The sequence below is a fragment of the Arvicola amphibius genome, chromosome 9 (genome assembly GCF_903992535.2).
Source record: "Arvicola amphibius chromosome 9, mArvAmp1.2, whole genome shotgun sequence".
NCBI classification, from domain to species: domain Eukaryota; kingdom Metazoa; phylum Chordata; class Mammalia; order Rodentia; family Cricetidae; genus Arvicola; species Arvicola amphibius.
Window position 1 is genome coordinate 59,028,969 of NC_052055.2, and position 26,082 is coordinate 59,055,050.

A 26,082-nucleotide genomic window follows, 5' to 3' on the forward strand; every position below is an offset into this window, starting at 1 on the left:
ACGAAGCAGATTAAGAGCCAGGAATGTGTTCTCCCAGTGGGGGAATACTTAGGGAACCCTTTTTTTTTTTTTTTTTTTAGCAGACAGCCTTTAATGAGAAGCTCTTCTCCCCTGTTTTTAGGCTCACAGGCTCTTTGACATCCTCCATGAACCCTTCCTCAAAATGCCCTGGTGACCCGCTGCCACTGAGGCTCCAGTGTTGCAATAAAGCCTTTTCCAGGCCCAGGCTCCTGCTGGATGTGCTGACGTGTTTGCTTGAGGGGACTACCAGCAGCTGGTTTCTGACAGCATTCCTGGGCCACCTCAGCTCTGATCGTTCCTCACTTTCCCCAGAATGTTAGTAAGGCTCCTCTCCTTTCTCCTGTCCTGTGGGAGACATCTCTCAGTGGGGAATGGTGCCTGACACCTCACTTTCCTGATTCCTCCTCCTCCTCCTTCTCCTCCTCCTCCTCCTCTTCCTCCTTTTCCTCGTCCTCCTCCTTCTTTGTGGATCCTTGAACTGCTCCAGCCTCAGGATTCTCGGATTCTCTTGGGTCAGTCATCTCAGACAGGGGAAATCTATCACCTTTCTATCTATCTGTCCTTTCTCTTTCTTCTTGCTGGGTTTGGAGCCACCTGGGGCTCAAAGTTAGCTGCAAGTGCAGCTTTTGCCACCTCTGCCCCAGAGGCCAGCGTCTTATCCAGCCACTTTTCCTTTTCTTTCTTCTTGGTCTTCTTGGGAGACAAAGGAGCTGCCTCAGACTGAAGCCCATGTTCTGATAGTTCAGGCTCTGTGGTCACTCCAGGGAGCTCCATATCTGGCTCCATCACCAAATTCTGCCTCTTTTCTTTTCTCCTCTTCTTTGTGGGGGACAGTGGGATGGCTTCCTCCTGGGGTTCCACAGAGATCTGTGGCTGAGTCAGCCACGACGGCAACACTGCTTGCATCCCTTCAGCCTCCTTCTGCCTCCTTCTCTTCTTGGTGGGGGACTGGATGGTCCCATCAGGAGGCTCTGTGTCCAACACAGATTCCATGGGTCTCAGTTCCTCTTCTGGTTGGAACATCTCTGCTGCCGTGGACTTGCTCTTCCTCTTCTTGCTAATGAGGCAGATGGGAATCGCATTCCCATGGGCTCTGCCATCTCTGCCATGGACCCTAGGGTCTCAGCCTCCAACATCTCTACCTTACCCACATGATGCTTCTTTTTCTTCTTCTTCCTCATTTCTAGGCCACTCCAGGCTGTGTCCACCTCCATGGCCCCATGCCCGTTGACTGCCTTCTGAATGTCTGAGGCCTCTGTGACCTTTCTCTTCCTTTTCCTCTTCCCTGAAGTGGGTGACCTCAGAGCCATGGCTGACCCAGGCCCTGTGACCAAATGGCTGCCTCCAAAGGCAGAGAACCGAGGCCACAAGCCGGCAGGGATCTGAGGTGGCAAGCTTTTGGGAATGGGCTGCAGGGGGACCCGAGAGTTACGAGAGTTACGATACTCTTGAAGACCCTCCATGATCCTTACGCTGCCATGGGGGCCGGAGCGCAAGTGAGTCTTCCTCCTGCCTCTGTTGACAATGCCAGCAAGGTGGCTTCTCCAGCCTTAGGGCTGCTGGTAAGGACCCGGATTCGGCACCTCTTGCCATCCAGTTTGCCCTTAACAGTCTTTGAGCCAGAGAGAGGCACATGCTGCCCCTTGAGGCCTACGAAAGAAAGGGAGAAGGCAGAGACTGGCTAGATACTTTGCAAAGCGGGAGGCCGGGGCTAGAAGCAACTTTTCTAGGCTAGGGTGCATGCAGCTCAGTGCTAGAGACCTGAGTTTTGTTTCAACTAACTAACTTCTGTTGTGTGGGGTTTGTGTGAGGCCTAGAACTCCTGATCAGCCTGCATCACCTCCCAGGTACTGCAAACAGACATGTGCCACCGTTACTGGCTTGCTTGCTTCACTTTTAGTTTTTGGTTTTGGAGACAGGGTTTCTGCCCTGGATGTCCTGGAACTCACTCTGTAGAACAGGCTGGCGGGAAACTCGGAGGTATACTAGCCTTTGCCTCCCAAGTGCTGCACCATCAAGACCGGTCTCCACCTGGCTCCTGACTGTTTCTTGAGACAGACCCTCTGTGTGTGAGGCTAGCTTGTACTCCCTATCTCATTCTGGCCGTGAAGCCTACCATTTTCCTGCCTCAGTCTCCTGAGTGCTGAGATTAAACCTAATCCCCATCATTAAAGGCTAAATAATGTTTAAGGCAGGCAGGTAGGGGAGGAGGCTCAGACATTGAGTTTGTACACAGTATGAATGGGCCCTGGATTTCATCACAGCATTGTATGAAATTGGGCTCAGTATCTGCACTTGGGAGGTAGAAGCAGAAAGATCAGAGTTTAAATATTGCATAGGATGTTAAGATTCTCCAAAACAAAGCCAGGTGGCGGTGGCTGCGCTTGCCTTTTTTTTCCTTTAATTTTCCTTTAATCCTAGCACTCGGGAGACGTGATTTGAGGGTCAGCCTGGTCTAAAAGAGTTAGTTCCAGAACAGCAGGACAGACTCCAAAGATACAGAGAAACCCTGTCTTGAAAACCAAAACAAACAAAAAAAGATTGTCCAAAAAAAAAGTATATGTGACACCACTTGTAGTTCCAGAACTCAAGAAACTGAGGCTAGAGGATGCTGGGACTTAAGAAACCAGCCTGGGCTAGACAGAATGAGGCTGATTCTCCATTGTCAGAAAGGCTGCCTACAGTTCTAGGTTCACAGTGTGAGGTGGGTTCAGTTTCCAGGGTGTGTGTGTGGGGGGATACTCCCAGCGGGTGGAGTGGGACTGACCACTCACCACTGTGGGGCAAAGTCTGCAGGGGCTCAGATAAGCCACACTTCTGTATCTGGAAAAATCAGCACCTGCAAGGAGAAACGAGGGGGATTTGAGTCTGGAGACATCGCCATAAAATTGGGGGGGCAGGAGAACCGAGTGGCACCAGAGTCCGGGGTACCCGCCATCCCAATGTCCTGTGCTGAATGCTCGGGACACATTCTTGAATATAGAAGATACCCAGGATGGTTCTAATTAGGAAGACAGCTGGAGAGATGGACCACCACACCAGTCGCACAGTCTTCTCTGGGTCTCATGCTGTCTACAGGTTGACACGGTCTAGGCAGAAAGAACACGAGATGAGATTTTACCAATGCGACTGTGGCTTGGACAAGAAAAACAGAAGCCATCTTAAAGAATGTCACTGCCCAGTGCAGACTCAGGCAGACTCAGGCAGGCTGGAGGCAGGAGGCACAGCAGGTTGCTGACCCCTCATTAAGTTTTTGGGTTTCACTCTAATCTGACACCTACCAGTCCCTCAGGGTGTGGCACATGGTGGTAAGTGCAGGAGCCAGTTGTCATTCTGGGAATGGTGGCCTTGAAGGAGCAAGCAGGCAGAGACAGGAGGTGAGTAGCTGGAAGGCAGAATTGGTGGAGGGGGGGTACTCTGCTGCCCTGGAGTCATTCACTCCCCAGCTCAGATTTTCCCAAGCTTTGGGTCTGAGGACTCAAGCAATGGAACTTGCTGGGATGACTTGTGGGGATTCCTGCTAAAGGTTCTTGCAGGAGCCTGGCCTCTAGAGGAGTCGGTCCTACAGGGCTGCTTGCAGGACACATTCTTAACCTGGCAACCCATCTTAGGGCAGGCTGACTAGGAATACTCTCCTTGGGGGAGAGAAGAGTCACCCCATGGAGAAGACTGTGTTCTCTGCCAAGAAACATGGGGCAAAGGACAGTCACTACCCAGAGCACCACTTCTGATGTTTCCACAGGCAGGGGGAGAGGGCAAGGCGCTATTGTTCCACAAGATAGCCTAGGGCACCCTTGTACCTCAGCACTCCACACTGAGCTAGACCCTGTGGGAAGCCTACCCTTCCTGCCTGGGATTTTACCTGGAGAGATAGATGTTCTCTGGGGTGGACAGCTCTTCCTCTGCAGGAGGGGCCTGTGGCCAGCTGCTGTCCTGGGCATCTGGCCTGGGTCCCCAGAGGGGCTGTCAGAATCTCATCCAGACCGATCTCCAACCCGTGGCTCAGAAGCCACGGAGCTGGGGCTTGACCTCTTCAGGGCTTCAAAGAGAAAAGCACAGGAAGGAGACTCTTAGTGCCTTCAAAACACACAAGACTCAGCGCACTGCCCTGCAGTGCCCAAGTACATGACTGGTGCTCCAAGGAATCTTTGCCTCCTTACACCTTCCCCAACCTCTCCCTGCCTGGCACAGCATCTCTGCTGTCCCCCTGTTGCTCAACAAGCCTGAGGTCACACTTCAGGGGACACCTGGTCTTTCCGAAGTGACAGGTTGTTACACTCACGGTGTGCTATGTGTGGACACAGGCATCATGTACCTTAAAGGACAGGAGGAAAAGGACAAATCAGATGAAGTGAGAAAGGCGCTCACCTCGTTCTGTGGGTGCCTCTAGGATCCCCTGACTGTGGAGCCTGGTTCTCATGGGAGGCATGGTTCCTCTCTGCAGGAGGCAGGCAGCAACATAGGTGTCTGAGACAATTTACAATGGTTTTTTTCACCCTCTTCCAGCGGTGATGCCTCTGGTTGGGGAGGAAGCTGGTCCGGCATCCTGGGGCTGACCATGGGTGATGGACCCTTCCTGTCTGGTGGTCAGTTCTGTGATGGTCTCTTCCTGTAGTGTGTCCCCAAGGGAGGGGCCTTTGGGGGTTACACGCAGAGCCATCCCCAGCGAGCTCCAGAGTTTCTCTGCGTCATTTGCAGCCTCATTGTGGTCTGCCCCAAGAGGGTGGTACAGAGAGCAGGATGGCTGGGCACTTGCCGTCAGGCTGCCACACAACCCGATGTTCGACTGCGAAAAACTCTTGCTGGTCTCCAGGCTGCTGTTCATGATGGAATCAGCCACAGGACAGTGCAGGTGGGATAGGTGGGCAAGGTGGATCCTCCTAGGCGTGCAGCACAGGGTGGCAGGCACGCTATGCCTTCTGCCACCCTGCCTGGAATTCTTATCTTCTTTCTTCTGGGGCTCAGATGGCACGATGACGGTTGGCAGAGTAGGCTCAGCAGCTCTCCCGAGAGTCCCAGAAAAGGTGTGAAGATTGGCCAGGTTGAGGACAAGGCCCGGCTCCATGGGTTTTGTGGTTTTCACCCGGTGATGGCAGCAGTCTCCCGCGGGTGCCTGGTGTTGCAGACTCAGGTATCTGGCCATCGCCTGATTAAATTTTTGGGCTTCTAGACACTCAATCACTCCTTCAGGTTGGTACCCCACGCCTGCCATGGTGCTGACAATGCTAGGGCTCGGGGTGTCTGGGAGACTCTGGATGGATGCCCGTGCCTGGCTGTCCATGATCATGGGGCGCGTCAGGATTTGGCTGATGGTGGGCCTCCTGTCGGGGTTGATCATGAGGATTTCCACAATTACGTTGAAAATATCAAGTGAGACATGAGGAGGAACGCTGAAGTTTGCTGCCAAAATTTGGCGCCTCAATCCCGCAGAAGAGCTCGCTTGGAACGGCACGTGCCTGGCCACCATATAGTAGAGGAGTACGCCTAAGTTCCAAACATCGCTGGCATAGCCATCATAGGGCTCCCCTCCGAAGAGTTCCGGGGCACAGTAGGCCAGAGTTCCGCAGGGATTCTTTAGTTTTGTGCCAGGGACGACTTTTACCGCAAGGTCAATTTCACAGAGCTTGGCATTCCCAGAGGCGTCGATCAAGATGTTATTTGCCTTAATGTCCCTGTGGACGATCCAGTTGTCATGGCAGTACTTCACTGCCTGCAGTACCTGAGTAAAGAGTTTTCGAGCCTCGCACTCCCGTAAGCCTCCCGGTTTGCGAATCTGATGCAACAGGTCCCCCTTAGAGGCGTAATCCATTATGAGATATGTCATATCCTCTGTCTGGACCTCCTGAATGAACTTGATTATATGCGGATGAATGAGGGATCTCATTATATTAACCTCGTTGTTGTTCTGGGTGGAGTACCCCTTCACGTTTGCAAGAATCTTCACAGCCACGTAGCTGACAGTGGGCATATGGAAGGCCAGTTTGACTGTGGCAAAGGTTCCTCGTCCCAGTGTGGTCATCATTTGATATACACTGGTAAATGTCTTCTCGTCACAGTAGAGGGTCTCTCTTCCCTGCTCCATGGCCAGGTTCTCGCTGAAATACAATGGGAACTTTAAACAAACAGTTAAAATCACACCAATGAGAATGTTTATCACTATGAATTCCTACATTCCAAAGAGAAAAAGAGTCACAGATATTTCAGGAAACCTAACCAGGTACGTAGTGCTCAGGAATGGAAGGAAGTACCCTCCAAAGCAGTGGACAGCAGAACATACCACAGATCAGGTTGGCCGGATTCACCCAGAAACTGAGAGAATGAAACCAAGGGTCGCAGAAGCTTTGAGCCACTTATTGGGAAGGAGAATCATCCTCTCACTTGAGCTGAACACTCTTTGAGAGAGAAGATACTAATAAAATCATATGCACGAGAAGCTGATGAGACAACAGAAAATCCCCAAACCCAGAGTTTCTTGGTGGGGAGATGGCTCAGGAGGTCAGAAGGTTTACTATTCTGGCAGAGGACCTGTGTTTGGTTCTCAGGACCCAGGTCAGGTGGATCACTGACTCCAGTTCTAGGAGATCCTACACCTCTGACTTCTGAGGGCATCCAAACACATGCGTGGATGATGGCAAGGGCACACACACAACACTTACTCACACAGACACACACACACACACACACTTGAGGTCACCTACATGTACACTGACATGTACCACATAGAGTTTTAAATAATGATATAAGTCTTTTGTATAATTTCATTTCTATGACCTGGAAGGACATAAGAGGGTAACAGATCCCCTAGGTGGGGCACTTCAGGAAGTTATGATGTCATGAGATTGCTGTGAGGCAGACCTAGGTCTTCTGTGAGAAGACTACATGCTCTTAACTGTTGGGCCGTCTCTCTAGGCTAACCCACCCATCCCCAAAGAAATCTGTTTTTGAAAACCCTGAGAGTCCTTCTCATGGACTGGAAAATGTGGATGGAATTGGGAAACTTCTTGATATAAATTCAACTAAGAAGATATGATAAAGAACAAGATTGAAATATTTATGAGGAAAGAATTTGAATAGGAAAGCCCATGACCAGGCAAACCTACTGAGGAATGCTTCCAATCTCTTGAAAACAAATGTCAGTGCTCCCCAATACTCCACCAAATAGAAAGGAACTTAGCAGTTCCAAACACATTCATGCCAAAACAAGGACAACACAATGAAGAAAAATAGAGGCTATTTCCATGATGAACATAGATGTAAACTTCCTCAATAATACTACTTGAATGTTTTCACCAAACTCACATAAGCCAGGCCATACTTCATGGTTAAAATATGCTCACAAGGATCCTTGCAGGGAGAGCTCTACATATTTAGCCTGACAACACAACATTGAAACAGAATTAAAGGCAAGAGTGCCACAGTCATACAGAAGGACGGCCATAGAGAAGGATGAAACAGTGGGGCTCTCGAGAACATGGTTGTCACTGGAGAAGATCGCTCTACACGGGAAAGCCAGTCTTTCTAATGGGTCACTTTTCTTCTCTCATATGTGGCACTTGGGAGCAGGAGGAGGTCCTCAACATAAGAGGGGGCTCCTAGGAATGTGGAGGAGGTAGTGTGAGAAGAAAGCATAGCAGCGTGGGGAAATCACATGATCAAGTGGTCAGAATGCATTAGAGATGGTCCTGCTCTTGCCAGGACTCAATTGTTCCTACAATAAGGTGTGCCATAACAAGGAAAGCTTGAAATGAGAAAAGAGAAATGGAACAAGGAACACATAACAAAAGTAAATGAAAAAGTGAAACTCAAGACAGAGGTTCTGGAGAGATGAGTTAGTCTTTAACAGCACCGCCTGCTCTTTCAGAGAAACCTGGTTCAATGCCCAACACACATGGTGCTCACAATCTGTTGTTACTCTAGTTCTAGCTAATCTGTCTCCCACTTGTGACCTCCACAGGTGCGAGGCTCATGGTGCACACACAGACATGAAAACAAAAGACTCATACACATAAAATAATAATATTAAAAATTATCTCCCCAAGAAGCACCACTTAAAAAATAAAAACTACCAGTCTGTGGTGGCACATGTGCTTAATCCCAACACTCAGAAGGCAAAGCAGATGATCTTTGAGTTTGAGGCCAGCCATATCTACAGAGTGAGTTCCAGGAAGGCAAGAGCTACACAGAGAATTTCTTGAATTCCTTCCATTACACCCACAAAATAAACAGATAGTTAAAAAATTATGAATAAGTAAGCTCATAAATCAAGCCAGAAAATACATGAATACACAGAGAAAAAAAACAACAAAGAGAGTCCTTCAGGGTCAGCTGATACACATTATATAGGAGGTCAATGGGAAAGTCAGGAGTGGGATATTTGATCATGCTCTGAAAATCTTGAGAGTGTGTTAATAAAATCGGTTAAAAACTCAGGGAACGTGGCCTTTTCTGTCTCTGCTCCCAAAGAGGCAGCTTCTGCCTTGCTCCATTCTCCCCACTATTCCTTTCCCCACTTCTGCTTCTGTCTCTCCCTGCCTCTCTGTTCTTCTCCTCTTTCCCCTTTCCTTCCATACCCAATAACTAAATATCCAACCCCACACTGCAAGGCGTGCCTATCCATGTATCTCAACAAATTGAATTAAAAGAAGAAAAGAAAAACACTCAGGGGATGGAATGAGCAACTAGTTGACAAGAATTAGCCAAGGAAGAACAAAGTAGCCGGCAGTAGGAAGAGAGGGATACACAGGAAGGTGTAGGGGGGCACTTAGCCTTTTGCGGCCTTTTTGGTTTGGGGTGAGTGAAGAGATGCTTTTCTTGCTGGGTCTCTGTCCAAATAGGAAAGTAGATTGGTTGCTTCTTGGCCTCTCTGAGCTAGCAGGTTATCACCCCAACATCTGACTCCCAAGTCTTTATTGGTAATAGAACAAAGGGGGCTTAGTTAAAACTTACATTTGGTGGCTGTGGCCAAGCTGATCCCGGCGCGACCAGAAATCCCGCTAGGCCTCAGCCTATGAGGTGAGGTGTTGACTGTCGTCGGGCCCTGGGGAGAAGATAGATAGGAATTAAAATACAGGTAGATATAGGTTAGGCCATTAAACTGACAGAAAACAGGAAAAGTCTCATAAAGGTGAGCACTTGGCTTTTTTGATTGGTTTGTCAGGACGGGTTTCTCTGTTTCACAATCATGGCTGTCCTGGAACTCGCTCTGTAGACCAGGCTGGCCTCAAAGTCACAGAGCTTCAGCTGCCTCTGCCTCCCGATTGCTGGGATTAAGGGCATGCGTCACTGTGGCCCGGCACATGGCAGTTATTAAAGCTAGGAAAGTTGAGGCAGGAGGACCAGCAGTTCAGGTCATCTTTGGCTACACAGTGGTCTTGAGGCCAGCCTGTGCTACAGGAGACCCTCTCTCACCAAACCAAAAAGCAAACGCAAACAGAAGAGCAAGGACTGCTTTTGTCTTGTACATGATTGAGGGTCCCAGTGCTTCAAAAGTAACCTTTGCTGTGAGACACGGGGCATGGACACAAGTGTGTCCATGAGTGTGACATCATCACCTGAGGCTGAGGCTTGAGGGCTGCGATCAGCCTTTTTGTGTTCTTGAAGCTATGCTGCCATCACCCCGCTTAAGCAAGTAGTCAACAGATTTACACTTTAAATGGACCTCACAGGACCCGCCCAGAACCAGCTAGGGGGCATAAGCCAAAGAAAATGGATGGAAGTTTACGAGTGCTCAAGCAGGAGGTTCTGTCAATAGAACGTTGGCACCCTTAAGGCATCACATGTGCACACATTACACACTTAGTTACTGGCTAGCAGCTCTCTGGGAGGTCGAGGCCAGCCTGGTCTACAAACCAAGTTCCATAACAGCCAGAGCCACACTGAGAGGATCCCTGTCTGGAAAAAGAAAGAAAAGATGAGACGAAAGAGTTTTCCTCTAGCCCAGGCTTGTGACTGATAATCAGATAAAGACGGTCCTTGTCAACAAAATGTCCCCCTGTTTTTCCAAAAGGACAGGTATTTGGGGTGGGTCTCTGGAGTGCTGGGCAGATCATCCCAGCACTAGGTAGTTTTGTTCCAGAACATGTTCCTTGAGGTCTTTGGCCAGCAGAACTGATCCTTTGCTTCCAAATGATTATTGCCCCCACCTCTGCTGTGCCTGATAACACCCCAGCTTTAGTACTGCAATCGCCCTGCCCCCTGCTAGCGAATGAAAAAGTCCCACGGAAGGCCAGTTTCAGGCACACAGAAGGACAGAAGATAGTGGAGGGACCTGGTGTGCTATGTCCCACCAAGGAAAGTTCCTCTCTTCCTCCAAGAACAGGTTCTTTTTAGACTTTCACATTTTCTGTTCTTGAATCCTTTTCAGCTGCCCTGTTCCATAATTAGCATCACAAAATGGCCTCTAACTCTTACCTCTGGCCCTCTGCAGGCCTGACTTTGAACTGCCAGGAAGATCCTAAGATAACCACTTTGGAGGAGGCTTTCTGCTAGAGCACAGGCAGACAGACATACATCAGTGCCCTTCCTTAGGACACCATCCAATGTGCTTGTCAGTCCTCTGGACGGGAGTCCACATGACTTGGCCTGGACTCGGACAGTAACTGGCTGAGTGAAAAAGCGAGAACACCAAGGGACTTGGAAGGGGTGGGCAGGAGGCAGTGAGATCAGGGGAATGTGGTCCAAGCTTTGCATGTGCGTGTAGGTAAATGTCACTGTGAGAATACTCATGTTGTAGAGTCAATGGAAACAAACGTTTTTAAATGGTGAACGAAGGAATGAACCCAGAGAAAAATATTAAAACTAAAGATTAAAACAGAGTAAACACCTAATTAATGCAGATAATAAAAATTGCCCCAAATTATACCCCAGACCGAGGAAGAAAGGAAGGAAGAGAGGATTATTTTAAATCCTGGAAAACCAAACCTCTGAACCCCAAATCTGTGACCTCAGAAGGAAACTCACAGTGTTCAGATTCAACAGTTCATGAATATCCACCAAGTGGAACCAGCTCACTTCTGTCTAAATCACCAAGTTTCAACTGACGATCAGCCTCTGTACTGGAAGGAGAGGAGGCAGCCTCAGCCAGAGTTGTTAGGCAACAGGGTTCTGTCATTGTGAGGTCAGAGCAAGAAATGGACCAATCATGGCTTGGCTCAGATACTGGTTTTTTTCACATTCTGTCCCTAAGTACAGAAAGGCTGCCCTGGTCAGTTGGGATATAGGGAACTGATGGTTACACCAAAGTAGTATTCACTGTGTCCCCCTTTTTTGTTCATCGTGTCTGTTATTTTCATTCTTTCTTTCTTTTTGTCCTGACAACCAGCTCCCAGTTAAATTACACACAGTAGCTTCTTCTTCCTTACAATGCCTAACCTTAGCTGTGCTTGTTCCTTGCCAGCTTTTTTTTTTGGTTTTTTGAGACAGGGTTTCCCTGTATTTTCTAGAGCCTGTCCTGGAACTAGCTCTTGTAGACCACTCTGGCCTCGAACTCAGAGATCCGCCTGCCTCTGCCTACCGAGTGCTGGGATTAAAGGCGTGCGCCACCACCGCCCGGCCCTTGCCATCTTTTCTTATCTTTGAATTATCCTTTCCTCCTTTGCCTCTGGCTCTGGGCTTTTTCCTTTTTTTAAACTCTGTGTATCTAACTTTGATTATTACTCAGTGGCTGGGTAACTGGATAGCTTCCCCTAGCATCCTCCTCTATTTGTTTTCTTGCTCTTTCTCTGTTCCTTCCTCTAGGATTTCTCCTTCCATTTATACTCTCTGTGTGACTGACCAACCTATCCTTTCTCCTGCCTTACATTTGGCCATTAAAATCTTCATTAGCCCACCAGGTGTTGTAGACAGGCAAAGCATCCCAGCTTCACAGAGTTCACCAAGTGCAACCTAAACAGTAGTCACACACCTTAAAATAATATTCTACAACACCCCATGACCTACCTTTTCCTTCTGGGTTTATTTACCAGGTTTTCCACAACTTTGAAACATGGCCACTTGCTAGGGATCAGTGTCCAAACACAGGATCCTTCCTTGGGTATTACACATCCAAACCCTAATAGAAACCCTTTCCACTTTAATAATCATAGTAGGTGGAATCATTTGAATTATAACAGGCTCTGGATGTTGTCCTTCACTGGGTAGGGACACTGTATACTTGCTTTCTCTTACTGTGAAGGAACATCATGACCCAAAACGACTTGAGATAGGAAGGTTTACTTCCCTTTCCCTTTCCTATCAGAAGCTACCATGAGTGGAAGTCAGGGCAGGAAGTCAAGACAAGAACCTCGAGGCAGGAACCAAAGCAGATACCATGGAATAAAGCCACTTACTGACTTGCTCTCCTTGACTCTCTAAGCCAGCTTATTTTAGATATACAGCCTTGACCTCCAGCCCAGGGACATCCATCACTAATTGATATTCCCCATAGACTTACCTATTAGATAGTTAAGTTCCTTCTCCCTCAGAGTACTCCAGCTGGTGTCAAGTTGACAAAATCCAAGTGGCACACACTGACACCATCTATTAGTGGATGGGAGCATGAGCCACTTCTCACAGACCCTAACATGCTGTCATGACTTTTGGCTCATGGAGCCCATCACATCCATCCTCAAAGCAGTTCTTTTTTAGTAGACTCAGATTGATCAGAATAACATGGTAGCCTCTCACTGACTCTGGGATGTGGTGGCAATGCTCTGCTTCCAGGGACACTCCAGGGCAAGTGACTAAGTTCCACCGGGCTGAGAGGAATAGACTTTGTCACATTTTCTCCATAAACTCTTCATCCAATTTCCCACCAGACAGAAAACTAGGACCCCAGCGGGCAGTGGGTTGATATGTTCAAAGTGATGAGAGGAAAAAAATCCATCAGTGGTCCTGGAATCCGCACCCCTGAAGAAGGAGGCACATGTGGTTTCTTCCACCTGATGTTCTGGGCCAACATTTTAGAGAAAGTAGAGGGGAAAATCCTATCACAATAAACTAAATAACAACCAAAATAGTTGAGAATGCAAATGAAAATTCAGAGCAGACCTCAGAGCTAGGGCAACTCCCAAGTAGCTTTTCTGAGTGTGGTTACACTCCTTTAGCTCTCATGGCCCCTTTGACGATTTTAGTTCTGTTTTGTGTCTCTGTCCATGTGGATTCTAAACCCTGGTACAGTTGGTGCTGTCCTAGTTCCAGGACTTTACGATCTTGTGCCTCAGAAATACCAGCCATTGCCACCTGCACTGAGCTATCTCCTACTGCTAAGGCTCTCATTGTTGTCACCCTCTGACCTGCAGTCCCTCACAGCCACACCCCACCTTCTGCAAATGTCTCCACTGCCTGTTTGTCCTGCCAGTCGAACCCAAGACCAAGCCACAAGATCAGCTGTCCACTGCCAGCTCTACTTTTTTTCAATTATTTATCGTTTTAGTGAGCTGTATATTCTTCTCCCCTCCGTTCCCATCTCACCCCTCCCCTCTACCCTCTCCCATGACCCCCATGCTCCCAATGTACTCAGGAGATTTGTCTTTTTCTACTTGCCATGTACATTAGATCCACGTGTGGCATTCTTAGGGTCCTCTTTGTTGTCTAAGTTCTCTGGTTGTGAATGATTGGCTCGGTTTTCTTTGCTTTATGTCCACTCATGAGGGAATGCATATGGTATTTGTCTTTCTGGGTCTTGGTTACCTCATTCAATATGATGCTTTCTACATTCATCCATTTGCCTGCAAATTTCAAGATGCCATTTTTTTTTCTGCTGTGTACTATTCCATTGTATAAATTTTTCACATTTTCCTTATCCATTTTTCAGTCGAGGTTCATTTAGATTGTTTCCAGGTTCTGGCTATGATGAACAATATTGCTATGAACATAGTTGAGCACATGCGCCTGTGGTATGATTAATCATCCTTTGGATATATATATATATATATATATATATATATATATATATATATCCACTCCAAAAGTGGTATTGCTGAGGAAGGTTGCTTCCTAACTTTCAGAGAAATCACCATACTGATGCCCAAAGTGGCTGTATTAACTTGCACTCCCACCAGCAATGCAGAGTGTACCATTTACCCTCTCCAGAATACGCTGTCATGAGTGTTTTGATCTTGGCCATTCTGAAAGGTGTAAGATATGACATCAGAGATATTTTCATTTGCATTTGTCTGAAGGCTAAGGATGTTGAGCATTTCCTTAAGTGTCTTTCAGCCATTTAGATTCATCTGTTGAGAGTTCTCTGTTTAGGTCCGTACCTCATTTTTTACTGGAAAATTTGTTCTTTGGATGACCAATTTCTTGAGTTCTCTGTATATTTCTTATTGGCACAGGTCGGGGTCCCCATGCTCCCCAAACCTTATCAGAGCCTCCCACAGGGTAGGCAGGGAGTACTTAACAAAGAGCTTTTCAGTGCTGTGCACAAGGATGAACTCAATTGGCTCAGGCCAGTTCCAGATGTGAGTCACAGGAAATAGCCCTGAATATCTGGATGCCTGATTTTCTTCTCTCTATCAGAAAGATCTTTTGATTCACAAAGAATATGTGGTTAGAAAGGGCTGCTATGTCACTCTTTTCTCAGATTGGGGCATTAAGATTTGGGGGTAGGTGCTGTTTGTTTATAAAATAGAGTGTCATTCCTTCTAGACTGGCCTCCAACTTTCTGTTTTGGACATGGCCTTGACTCCCTGATCCTCTTGTGTCTGCCCCCCAATGCTGGGATTTGTGGCATACTCTGCTTGGTTTTATTCTATGCTAAAGGAGCCAGGGCCAGAGCCAGTGTGTATGCTAGGCACACTGAGCATTAGTCCTGTTGTTCACTTTCTGTGTTTTACAGAGAGAGCCACCAAAGCCTAGACTACTGTTCCTCATGGAGGCCAGGCTGGCCTTGAACTCATGGCTAGTCTCTAGTCTAAGCCTTCAGAGTCCTGGGATTATAGGCATACACCTTCACCCTAGCTCTAGCATCTAGTTTTAAGACAAATCCACAACCCCCCTAGAACTGTCTAAATGCGAGGGATAGGAGATTGCCCCATGGGGTGAGGTGACTAAACCTTCAAGCAGTGGGGGTGGGGCTCCGTCTTCCTAGTTTCATCAGCCTGAGGTCGGGACATGGGCTGGTTAGAGCTGGTGACTTCCATGTGGTCGCACGGAGGTGCTTAGGGAGTTAGACGTGGCCGACGTGAGGGCTTCTGGTCAGAACACACCTTCAACGCTGCCTGGATACACAGCGTAGAGTCTGAGGACTCTGAAATGACATGGGACTGGGACAGCCTCCTGTCCCTCCCTCCCAACCGGAACACAGCTCACTAGCTTCAGAAGAAGAGTGGCGTCCAGCTACACCCCTTGTGTGTGCAACTTCAAAAGACTCTCAGTCGGAAAAATGGGTCATCTAGAAAGGCTAGAAAGAAAAAGAGAGAAAGAAAGCAAAAGAAAAATCAGGGTCAATGGGTAAGATCTGCAGTTCCATCAGGAGGTATTTCTCAGCTACAGAGAGTCTGAGGCTAGCCTGCCTGTGCTCCAGGTGTGACTCAGTTGCGGTAGCTCTTGCCCACCATGCAGAAACCTGGGTTTGGTTTCTACAACCAAACAAACAAGGCTTGGCGTGGAATTCCTGTCATCCCTACATTTGTACATAGAGGCACAAGGATTAAGAGATCAAGGATGTCCACCCCTACATAGATGATTTAAAAAGTAAATCTTCCAAAACCCGCTAAGACAAGTTACATACCTTGTATAGACCGCCTACACTCAGTTGGCTGGGGGCAGGAAGATCGACAGTCCTTGGCAGCCGGGACTACATACAGTAAACCGGAGTCAAAACAAGAGGAGAGAAAAAGATAGGATTCTTCATTAGAAGCAACCAGTAGATATGCCCCTGTGGGGTTTGAGAGTCATATGCTTTCGCAAAGAAAAAACAAGACCGTGAGTACAAGGTACAGAGAGTGAAGAGGAACAGACAAGGACAGGGTTGAAGAACTCTACAAAAGGCAGGTATGTGTTTGTGTATGATATATGCATGACCATAAGTTTGTGTGTGTATGTGTGTGTGTGTGTGTGTGTGTGTGTGACTGTCTATCTGTGTGTCCTCACCCTCTGAGCACACATGTAGACCAGGAATATTCATCAAATGCTTTTATTCCTTAAATCTTTTTGCTTGGTGTCTGAGACAGGGTTTCTCTGTGTTTATCTGGCTGTCATGGAACGGGCTCTGAGATCTGCCTGCGTCTATCTCCCCATCCCGAGGCAAAGGGGGTGCTCCACCACCACCGGACTTACACCTTAATTTTTGAGACAGGGTGTCTTGCTGATGTCAGGCCAGCAAGCTCCCACACCTGCTCCTTTCACCACCAGGTGAAGATGACACAAGGATGCTGGCACGTGCTGTTGTCACACAGTCCTGTCCACTCATCTCGCCAGCCCTGCTCTTCAGATCTGATAGTTAGAATATTTAGAATCTCCATATTCTTTTGGAGACAGGTTCCACTCAGCCTGGAATTCAGTCATGCCTACTCTGGTCTGGAGGTTTTCCTACTTGACAGGGCAGAGTGGCTCAAAGCAGGAAGGAATTCCTACAGTGGGCAGTTAGAGACGAGAAGATGAGGATCCTGCTCAAGGTCATCTTTGGCTACAGAGGGTCCTGCCTGGGCTCTATGAGCCCTTGACTAAACGACCATGCTGACAGTGCTTCAGTGCAGCTAAGGAGGAGCTGAGGCAGCAGCATCTTCAGGCCTATAAAGCCAGCCTGGACTACACACTACATTTCAGTCCAGCCCGAGATACAGGGCAAGACTCTGTGTGAATTCTCAAGACAAACAGTTCATAGCATACTGTTCCCACAAACCAAAGTAGACACAACCACATGTCAGAAAACAAGATGGAAGTGTGCACCTAACACTTAATACACCTGTCCGGGAATGAGAGCCAATTCTCATCTATGGTTGCAGCTAGAATGTGTTCCCTTAGCATACCTCTGTGGGTCTGTAATTTTTAGGGTGGGTCACTCAAGGTGTTATGTCTGCTTGTTTGTTTGTATGTTTGTTTGAATTTGCCATGTCTATTACAATCAATTGGAATTTTTATAGTATATTTGCATTATTGTGGCTGCTTATGGCCATCCTCAGCGCTTGGTGATTCCCTGGGGGTTAACATATGACAGAGCAGCTGGCCTGCCTGAGAGTTGTTCATGTTCAAGAAAAACACACAAACACAGAGACAGAGACAGAGACAGAGAGAGACACAGAAAAGAGAGAGACTCACCAGTGGTTGCGTGTTTGAGTGGGTAGAGGGCAGGGGAACATCACATCAGTCAGAGGGGATCACAGTGTCAGGCCAGATCAGCCTCCCAGGCTGGCCAGAGTCTCCTGAGAAGTTCTCCTCACTTTTAGTCATTCAGCCTGGTACAGTGGCTGAAGCCAGGAAAGGATCCCGTGACGATGGGCTGGGAAGCATGGGGTTCTGAGGTGCTCTTCCCACCCCAGATTGGATTAAGATACTCCTTTATTCTCAGAATGGGTTGCTCAGAGAGAGAGAGCAGATTAAGAACTAGGAATGTGTTCTCCCAGTGGGGGAACACTTAGGGACCCGTTTTTTTTTTTTTTTTTTTTTTTTTTTTTCAGACAGCCTTTAATGAGAAGCTCTTCTCCCCTGTTTTTAGTCTCGCAGACTCTTTGACGTCCTACATGAACCCTTCCTCAAAATGCCCTGGTGACCCGTTGCCACTGAGGCTCCAGTGTTGTAATACAGCCTTTTCCAGGCCCAGGCTCCTGCTGGATGTGCTGACATGTTTGCCTGAGGGGACTACCAGCAGCTGGTTTCTGACAGCATTCCTGGGCCACCTCAGCTCTATTCTTTCCTCACTTTACCCAGAATGTTAGCAGGCCTCCTCTGCTTTTACTCCTGTCCTGTGGGAGACATCTCTCAGTGGGGAACAGTGTCTTACACCCCACTTTCCTGATTCCTCCTCCTCCTCCTCTTCCTCCTCCTCTTCCTCCTCCTCTTTCTCCTCCTCTTCTTTATCCTCCTCCTCCTCCTCCACCTCCTCCTCCTCTTCCTCCTCCTCTTTCTCCTCTTCGTCTTCCTCCAGCTCCTGGCTGTTTCTTGAGAGAGACCCTCTGTGTGTGAGGCTAGCTTGTACTTCCTATCTCATGCTAGCCACAAAGCCTACCATTTTCCTGCCTCAGTCTCCTGAGTGCTGAGATTAAACCTCATACCCATCATTAACGGCTAAGTAATGTTAAAGGCAGGCAGGTGAGGGATGAGGCTCAGACATGGAGTTTGTGCCCAGTATGAATGAGCCCTGCATTTGATCACCAGCATTGCATGAAATTGGGCTCAGTAGCTGCATTTGGGAGGTAGAATCAGAAAGATCCGAGTTTAAATATTGCATAGGATGTTAAGATTCTCCAAAGCAAAGCCAGGCGGCTGTGGCTGCGCTTGCCTTTTTTTTTCCTTTAATTTTCCTTTAATCCTAGCACTCGGGAGGCATGTGATTTGAGGGGCAGCCTGGTGTAAAAGAGCTAGTTCCAGGACATCAGGACAGACAACAAAGCTGCAGAGAAACCCTGTCTTGAAAAAGAAAAGAAACAAAGAAACAAAGATTCTCCAAAACAGAAGAATATGTGACACCACTTGTAGTTCCAGAACTCAAGAAACTGAGGCTAGAGGATGCTGGGACTTAAGAAACCAGCCTGGGCTAGACAGAATGAGGCTGATTCTCCATTGTCAGAAAGGCTGTCTACAGTTCTAGGTTCACAGTGTGAGGTGGGTTCAGTTTCTAGGGTGTGTGTGGGGGTTAGTCCCAGCGGTTGGAGTGGGAGTGACCACTCACCACTGTGGGGCAAAGTCTGCAGGAGCTCAGATAAGCCACACTTCTGTATCTGGAAAAATCAGCACCTGCAAGGAGAAATGAGGGGGATCTGAGTCTGGAGACATCGCCATAAAACTGGTGGGGGGGCAGGAGAACCGAGTGGCACTGGAGTCCGGGGTACCTGCCATCCCAATGACCTGCGCTGAATGCTCGGGACACATTCTTGAATATAGAAGATACCCAGGATGGTTCTAATTAGGAAGACAGCTGGAGAGATGGACCACCACACCAGTCCCACAGTCTTCTCTGGATCTCATGCTGTCTACAGGTTGACACGGTCTAGGCAGAAAGAACACAAGATGAGATTTTACCAATGCGACTGTGGCTTGGACGAGAAAAACAGAAGCCTTCTTAAAGAATTTCACTGCCCAAGCCCGGCGGTGGTGGCGCACGCCTTTAATCTGAGCACTCGGGAGCCAGAGGTAGGCGGATCTCTGAGTTCGAGGCCAGCCTGGTCTACAAGAGCTAGTTCCAGGACAGGCTCTAGAAACTACAGGGAAACCCTGTCTCAAAAAACCAAAAAAAAAAAAAAAAGAAAAAAGAAAAAGAAAAAAGAATGTCACTGCCCAGTGCAGACTCAGGCAGACTCAGGCAGGCTGGAGGCAGGAGGCACAGCAGGTTGCTGACCCCTCATTAAGTTTTTGGGTTTCACTCTAATCTGACACCTACCAGTCCCTCAGGGTGTGGCACATGGTGGTAAGTGCAGGAGACAGTTGTCGTTATGGGAATGGTGGCCTTGAAGGAGCAAGCAGACGGAGATAGGAGGTGAGTAGCTGGAAGGCAGAATTGGTGGAGGGGGGTGACTCTGCTGCCCTGGAGTCATTCACTCCCCAGCTCAGATTTTCCCAAGCTTTGGGTCTGAGGACTCAAGCAATGGAACTTGCTGGGATGACTTGTGGGGATTCCTGCTAAAGGTTCTTGCAAGAACCTGGCCTCTAGAGGAGTCGGTCCTACAGGGCTGCTTACAGGACATATTCTCAACCTGGCAACCCAGCTTAGGGCAGGCTGACTAGGAATACACTCCTTGGGGGAGAGAAGAGTCACCCCATGGAGAAGACTGTGTTCTCTGCCAAGAAACATGGGGCAAAGGACAGTCACTACCCAGAGCACCACTTCTGATGTTTCCACAGGCAGGGGGAGAGGGCAAGGCGCTATTGTTCCACGAGACAGCCTAGGGCACCTTTGCACCTCAGCCCTCCACACTGAGCTAGACCCTGTGGGAAGCCTACCCTTCCTGCCTGGGATTTTACCTGGAGAGATAGATGTTCTCTGGGGTGGACAGCTCTTCCTCTGCAGGAGGGGCCTGTGGCCAGCCGGTGTCCTGGGCATCTGGCCTGGGTCCCCAGAGGGGCTGTCAGAATCTCATCCAGACCGATCCCCAACCCGTGGCTCAGAAGCCACGGGGCTGGGGCTTGACCTCTTCAGGGCTTCAAAGAGAAAAGCACAGGAAGGAGACTCTTAGTGCCTTCAAAACACACAAGACTCAGCGCACTGCCCTGCAGTGCCCAAGTACATGACTGGTGCTCCAAGGAATCTTTGCCTCCTTACACCTTCCCCAACCTCTCCCTGCCTGGCACAGCATCTCTGCTGTCCCCCTGTTGCTCAACAAGCCTGAGGTCACACTTCAGGGGACACCTGGTCTTTCCGAAGTGACAGGTTGTTACCCTCACGGTGTGCTACGAGTGGACACAGGCATCATGTAACACAAAGGACAGGAGGAAAAGGACAAATCAGATGAAGTGAGAAAGGCGCTCACCTCGTTCTGTGGGTGCCTCTAGGATCCCCTGACTGTGGAGCCTGGTTCTCATGGGAGGCATGGTTCCTCTCTGCAGGAGGCAGGCAGCAACATAGGTGTCTGAGACAATTTACAATGTTTTTTTTCACCCCCTTCCAGCGGTGATGCCTCTGGTTTGGGGAGGAAGCTGGCCCGGCATCCTGGGGCTGACCATGTGTGATGGACCCTTCCTGTCTGGTGGTCAGTTCTGTGATGGTCTCTTCCTGTAGTGTGTCCCCAAGGGAGGGGCCTTTGGGGGTTACAGGCAGAGCCATCCCCAGCGAGCTCCAGAGTTTCTCTGCATCATTTGCAGCCTCATTGTGGTCTGCCCCAAGAGGGTGGTACAGAGAGCAGGATGGCTGGGCACTTGCCGTCAGGCTGCCACACAACCCGATGTTTGACTGCGAAAAACTCTTGCTGGTCTCCAGGCTGCTGTTCATGATGGAATCAGCCACAGGACAGCGCAGGTGGGATAGGTGGGCAAGGTGGATCCTCCTAGGCGTGCAGCACAGGGTGGCAGGCACGCTATGCCTTCTGCCACCCTGCCTGGAATTCTTATCTTCTTTCTTCTGGGGCTCAGATGGCACGATGACGGTTGGCAGAGTAGGCTCAGCAGCTCTCCCGAGAGTCCCAGAAAAGGTGTGAAGATTGGCCAGGTTGAGGACAAGGCCCGGCTCCATGGGTTTTGTGGTTTTCACCCGGTGATGGCAGCAGTCTCCCGCGGGTGCCTGGTGTTGCAGACTCAGGTATCTGGCCATCGCCTGATTAAATTTTTGGGCTTCTAGACACTCAATCACTCCTTCAGGTTGGTACCCCACGCCTGCCATGGTGCTGACAATGCTAGGGCTCGGGGTGTCTGGGAGACTCTGGATGGATGCCCGTGCCTGGCTGTCCATGATCATGGGGCGCGTCAGGATTTGGCTGATGGTGGGCCTCCTGTCGGGGTTGATCATGAGGATTTCCACAATTACGTTGAAAATATCAAGTGGGACATGAGGAGGAACGCTGAAGTTTGCTGCCAAAATTTGGCGCCTCAATCCCGCAGAAGAGCTCGCTTGGAACGGCACGTGCCTGGCCACCATATAGTAGAGGAGTACGCCTAAGTTCCAAACATCGCTGGCATAGCCATCATAGGGCTCCCCTCCGAAGAGTTCCGGGGCACAGTAGGCCAGAGTTCCGCAGGGATTCTTTAGTTTTGTGCCAGGGACGACTTTCACCGCAAGGCCAAAATCACAGAGCTTGGCATTCCCAGAGGCGTCGATCAAGATGTTATTTGCCTTAATGTCCCTGTGGACGATCCAGTTGTCGTGGCAGTACTTCACTGCCTGCAGTACCTGAGTAAAGAGTTTTCGAGCCTCGCACTCCCGTAAGCCTCCCGGTTTGCGAATCTGATGCAACAGGTCCCCCTTAGAGGCGTAATCCATTATGAGATATGTCATATCCTCTGTCTGGACCTCCTGAATGAACTTGATTATATGCGGATGAACGAGGGATCTCATTATATCAACCTCGTTGTTGTTCTGGGTGGAGTACCCCTTCACGTTTGCAAGAATCTTCACAGCCACGTAGCTGACAGTGGGCATATGGAAGGCCAGTTTGACTGTGGCAAAGGTTCCTCGTCCCAGTGTGGTCATCATTTGATATACACTGGTAAATGTCTTCTCGTCACAGTAGAGGGTCTCTCTTCCCTGCTCCATGGCCAGGTTCTCGCTGAAATACAACGGGAACTTTAAACTAACAGTTAAAATCACACCAATGAGAATGTTTATCACTATGAATTCCTACATTCCAAAGAGAAAAAGAGTCACAGATATTTCAGGAAACCTAACCAGGTACGTAGTGCTCAGGAATGGAAGGAAGTACCCTCCAAAGCAGTGGACAGCAGAACATACCACAGATCAGGTTGGCCGGATTCACCCAGAAACTGAGAGAATGAAACCAAGGGTCGCAGAAGCTTTGAGCCACTTATTGGGAAGGAGAATCATCCTCTCACTTGAGCTGAACACTCTTTGAGAGAGAAGATACTAATAAAATCATATGCACGAGAAGCTGATGAGACAACAGAAAATCCCCAAACCCAGAGTTTCTTGGTGGGGAGATGGCTCAGGAGGTCAGAAGGTTTACTATTCTGGCAGAGGACCTGTGTTTGGTTCTCAGGACCCAGGTCAGGTGGATCACTGACTCCAGTTCTAGGAGATCCTACACCTCTGACTTCTGAGGGCATCCAAACACATGCGTGGATGATGGCAAGGGCACACACACACACTTACTCACACACACACACACACATACATGCACACACACACACACAATTGAGGTCACTTACATGTACACTGTCATGTACTACATAGAGTTTTAAATAATGATATAAGTCTTTTGTATAATTTCATTTCTATGACCTGGAAGGACATAAGAGGGTAACAGATCCCCTAGGTGGGGCACTTCAAGAAGTTATGATGTCATGGGATTGCTGTGAGGCAGACCTAGGTCTTCTGTGAGAAGACTACATGCTCCTAACTGTTGGGCCGTCTCTCCAGGCTAATCCACCCATCCCCAAAGAAATCTGTTTTTAAAAACCCTGAGAGTCCTTCTCATGGACTGGAAAATGTGGATGGAATTGGGAAACTTCTTGATATAAATTCAACTAAGAAGATATGATAAAGAACAAGATTGAAATATTTATGAGGAAAGAATCTGAATAGGAAAGCCCATGACCAGGCAAACCTACTGATGAATCCTTCCAATCTCTTGAAAACAAATGTCAGTGCTCCTCAATACTCCACCAAATAGAAAGGAACTTAGCAGTTCCAAACACATTCATGCCAAAACCAGGACAACACAATGAAGAAAAATAGAGGCTATTTCCATGATGAACACAGATGTAAACGTCCTTAAAAATACTACTTGAATCTTTTCACCAAACTCACATAAGCCAGGCCATACTTCATGGTTAAAATATGCTCACAAGGATCCTTGCAGGGAGAGCTCTACATATTTAGCCTGACAACACAACATTGAAACAGAATTAAAGGCAAGAGTGCCACAGTCATACAGAAGGACGGCCATAGAGAAGGATGAAACAGTGGGGCTCTCGAGAACATGGTTGTCCATGGAGAAGATCTCTCTACACGGGAAAGCCAGTCCTTCTAATGTGTCACTTTTCTTCTCTCATATGTGGCACTTGGGAGCAGGAGGAGGTCCTCAACATAAGAGGGGACTCCTAGGAATGTGGAGGAGGTAGTGTGAGAAGAAAGCATAGCAGCGTGGGGAAATCACATGATCAAGTGGTCAGAATGCATTAGAGATGTTCCTGCTCTTGCCAGGACTCAATTGTTCCTACAATAAGGTACACCATAACAAGGAAAGCTTGAAATGAGAAAAGAGAAATGGAACAAGGAACACATAACAAAAGTAAATGAAAAAGTGAAACTCAAGACAGAGGTTCTGGAGAGATGAGTTAGTCTTTAACAGCACCACCTGCTCTTTCAGAGAAACCTGGTTCAATGCCCAACACACATGGTTCTCACAATCTGTTGTTACTCTAGTTCTAGCTAATCTGTCTCCCACTTGTGACCTCCACAGGTGCGAGGCTCATGGTGCACACACAGACATGAAAACAAAAGACTCATACACATAAAATAATAATATTAAAAATTATCTCCCCAAGAAGCACCACTTAAAAAATAAAAACTACCAGTCTACATGTGCTTAATCCCAGCACTCAGAAGGCAAAGCAGATGATCTTTGAGTTTGAGGCCAGCCATATCTACAGAGTGAGTTCCAGGAAGGCAAGAGCTACACAGAGAATTTATTGAATTCCTTCCATTACACCCACAAAATAAACAGACAGTTTAAAAATTATGAATAAGTAAGCTCATAAATCAAGCCAGAAAATGCATAAGTACACAGAGAAAAAAAACAACAAAGAGAGTCCTTCAGGGTCAGCTGATACACATTATATAGGAGGTCAATGGGAAAGTCAGGAGTGGGATATTTGATCATGCTCTGAAAATCTTGAGAGTGTGTTAATAAAATCGGTTAAAAACTCAGGGAACGTGGTCTTTTCTGTCTCTGCTCCCAAAGAGGCAGCTTCTGCCTTGCTCCATTCTCCCCACTATTCCTTTCCCCACTTCTGCTTCTGTCTCTCCCTGCCTCTCTGTTCTTCTCCTCTTTCCCCTTCCCTTCCATACCCAATAACTAAATATCCAACCCCACTCTGCAAGGCGTGCCTATCCATGTGTCTCAACAAATTGAATTAAAAGAAGAAAAGAAAAAAACTCAGGGGATGGAATGAGCAACTAGTTGACAAGAATTAGCCAAGGAAGAACAAAGTAGCCGGCAGTAGGAAGAGAGGGATGCACAGGAAGGTGTAGGGGGGCACTTAGCGATTTGTGGCCTTTTTGGTTTGGGGTGAGTGAAGAGATGCTTTTCTTGCTGCGTCTCTGTCCAAATAGGAAAGTAGATTGGTTGCTTCTTGGCCTCTCTGAGCTAGCAGGTTATCACCCCAACATCTGACTCCCAAGTCTTTATTGGTAAATAGAACAAAGGAGGCTTAGTTAAAACTTACATTTGGTGGCTGTGGCCAAGCTGATCCCGGCGCGACCAGAAATCCCGCTAGGCCTCAGCCTATGCAGTGAGGTGTTGACCGTCGGGCTCTGGGGAGAAGATAGATAGGAATTAAAATACAGGTAGATATAGGTTAGGCCATTAAACTGACAGAAAACAGGAAAAGTCTCATAAAGGTGAGCACTTGGCTTTTTTGATTGGTTTGTCAGGACGGGTTTCTCTGTTTCACAATCATGGCTGTCCTGGAACTCGCTCTGTAGACCAGGCTGGCCTCAAAGTCACAGAGCTTCAGCTGCCTCTGCCTCCCGATTGCTGGGATTAAGGGCATGCGTCACTGTGGCCCGGCACATGGCAGTTATTAAAGCTAGGAAAGTTGAGGCAGGAGGACCAGCAGTTCAGGTCATCTTTGGCTACACAGTGGTCTTGAGGCCAGCCTGTGCTACAAGAGACCCTCTCTCACCAAACCCAAAAGCAAACGCAAACAGAAGAGCAAGGACTGCTTTTGTCTTGTACATGATTGAGGGTCCCAGTGCTTCAAAAGTAACCTTTGCTGTGAGACACGGGGCATGGACACAAGTGTGTCCATGAGCGTGACATCAACACCTGAGGCTGAGGCTTGAGGGCTGCGATCAGCCTTTTTGTGTTCTTGAAGCTATGCTGCCATCACCCCGCTTAAGTATGTAGTCAATAGATTTACACTTTAAATGGACCTCACAGGACCCGCCCAGAACCAGCTAGGGGGCATAAGCCAAAGAAAATGGATGGAAGTTTACGAGTGCTCAAGCAGGACGTTCTCTGTCAATAGAACGTTCGCACCCCTAAGGCATCACATGTGCACACATTACACACTTAGTTACTGGCTAGCAGCTCT

At 48.2% G+C, this 26,082-nt stretch overlaps 2 protein-coding genes and 1 pseudogene across 2 annotated transcripts; all 3 read right to left on the bottom strand.

Moving 5' to 3' along the window:
* Positions 1-573: 573 nt before the first annotated feature.
* On the bottom strand, positions 574-2,959 carry LOC119822684 (annotated as a pseudogene).
* Positions 2,755-21,490, bottom strand: LOC119823193. The gene is made up of 5 exons (XM_038343042.2): positions 20,628-21,490; positions 20,122-20,298; positions 3,303-3,368; positions 3,012-3,110; positions 2,755-2,860 (listed from the first exon to the last, which is right to left on the bottom strand). The coding sequence occupies exons 1-2, from the start codon at positions 21,470-21,472 to the stop codon at positions 20,262-20,264; spliced, it is 882 nt and encodes a 293-aa protein (XP_038198970.1). The 5' UTR covers positions 21,473-21,490; the 3' UTR covers positions 2,755-2,860; positions 3,012-3,110; positions 3,303-3,368; positions 20,122-20,261.
* On the bottom strand, positions 21,486-25,297 carry LOC119822681 (sperm motility kinase X-like). The gene is made up of 3 exons (XM_042055744.1): positions 25,213-25,297; positions 21,758-22,374; positions 21,486-21,581 (listed from the first exon to the last, which is right to left on the bottom strand). The coding sequence occupies exons 2-3, from the start codon at positions 22,340-22,342 to the stop codon at positions 21,486-21,488; spliced, it is 681 nt and encodes a 226-aa protein (XP_041911678.1). The 5' UTR covers positions 22,343-22,374; positions 25,213-25,297.
* Between the last annotated feature and the right edge of the window lie 785 nt (positions 25,298-26,082).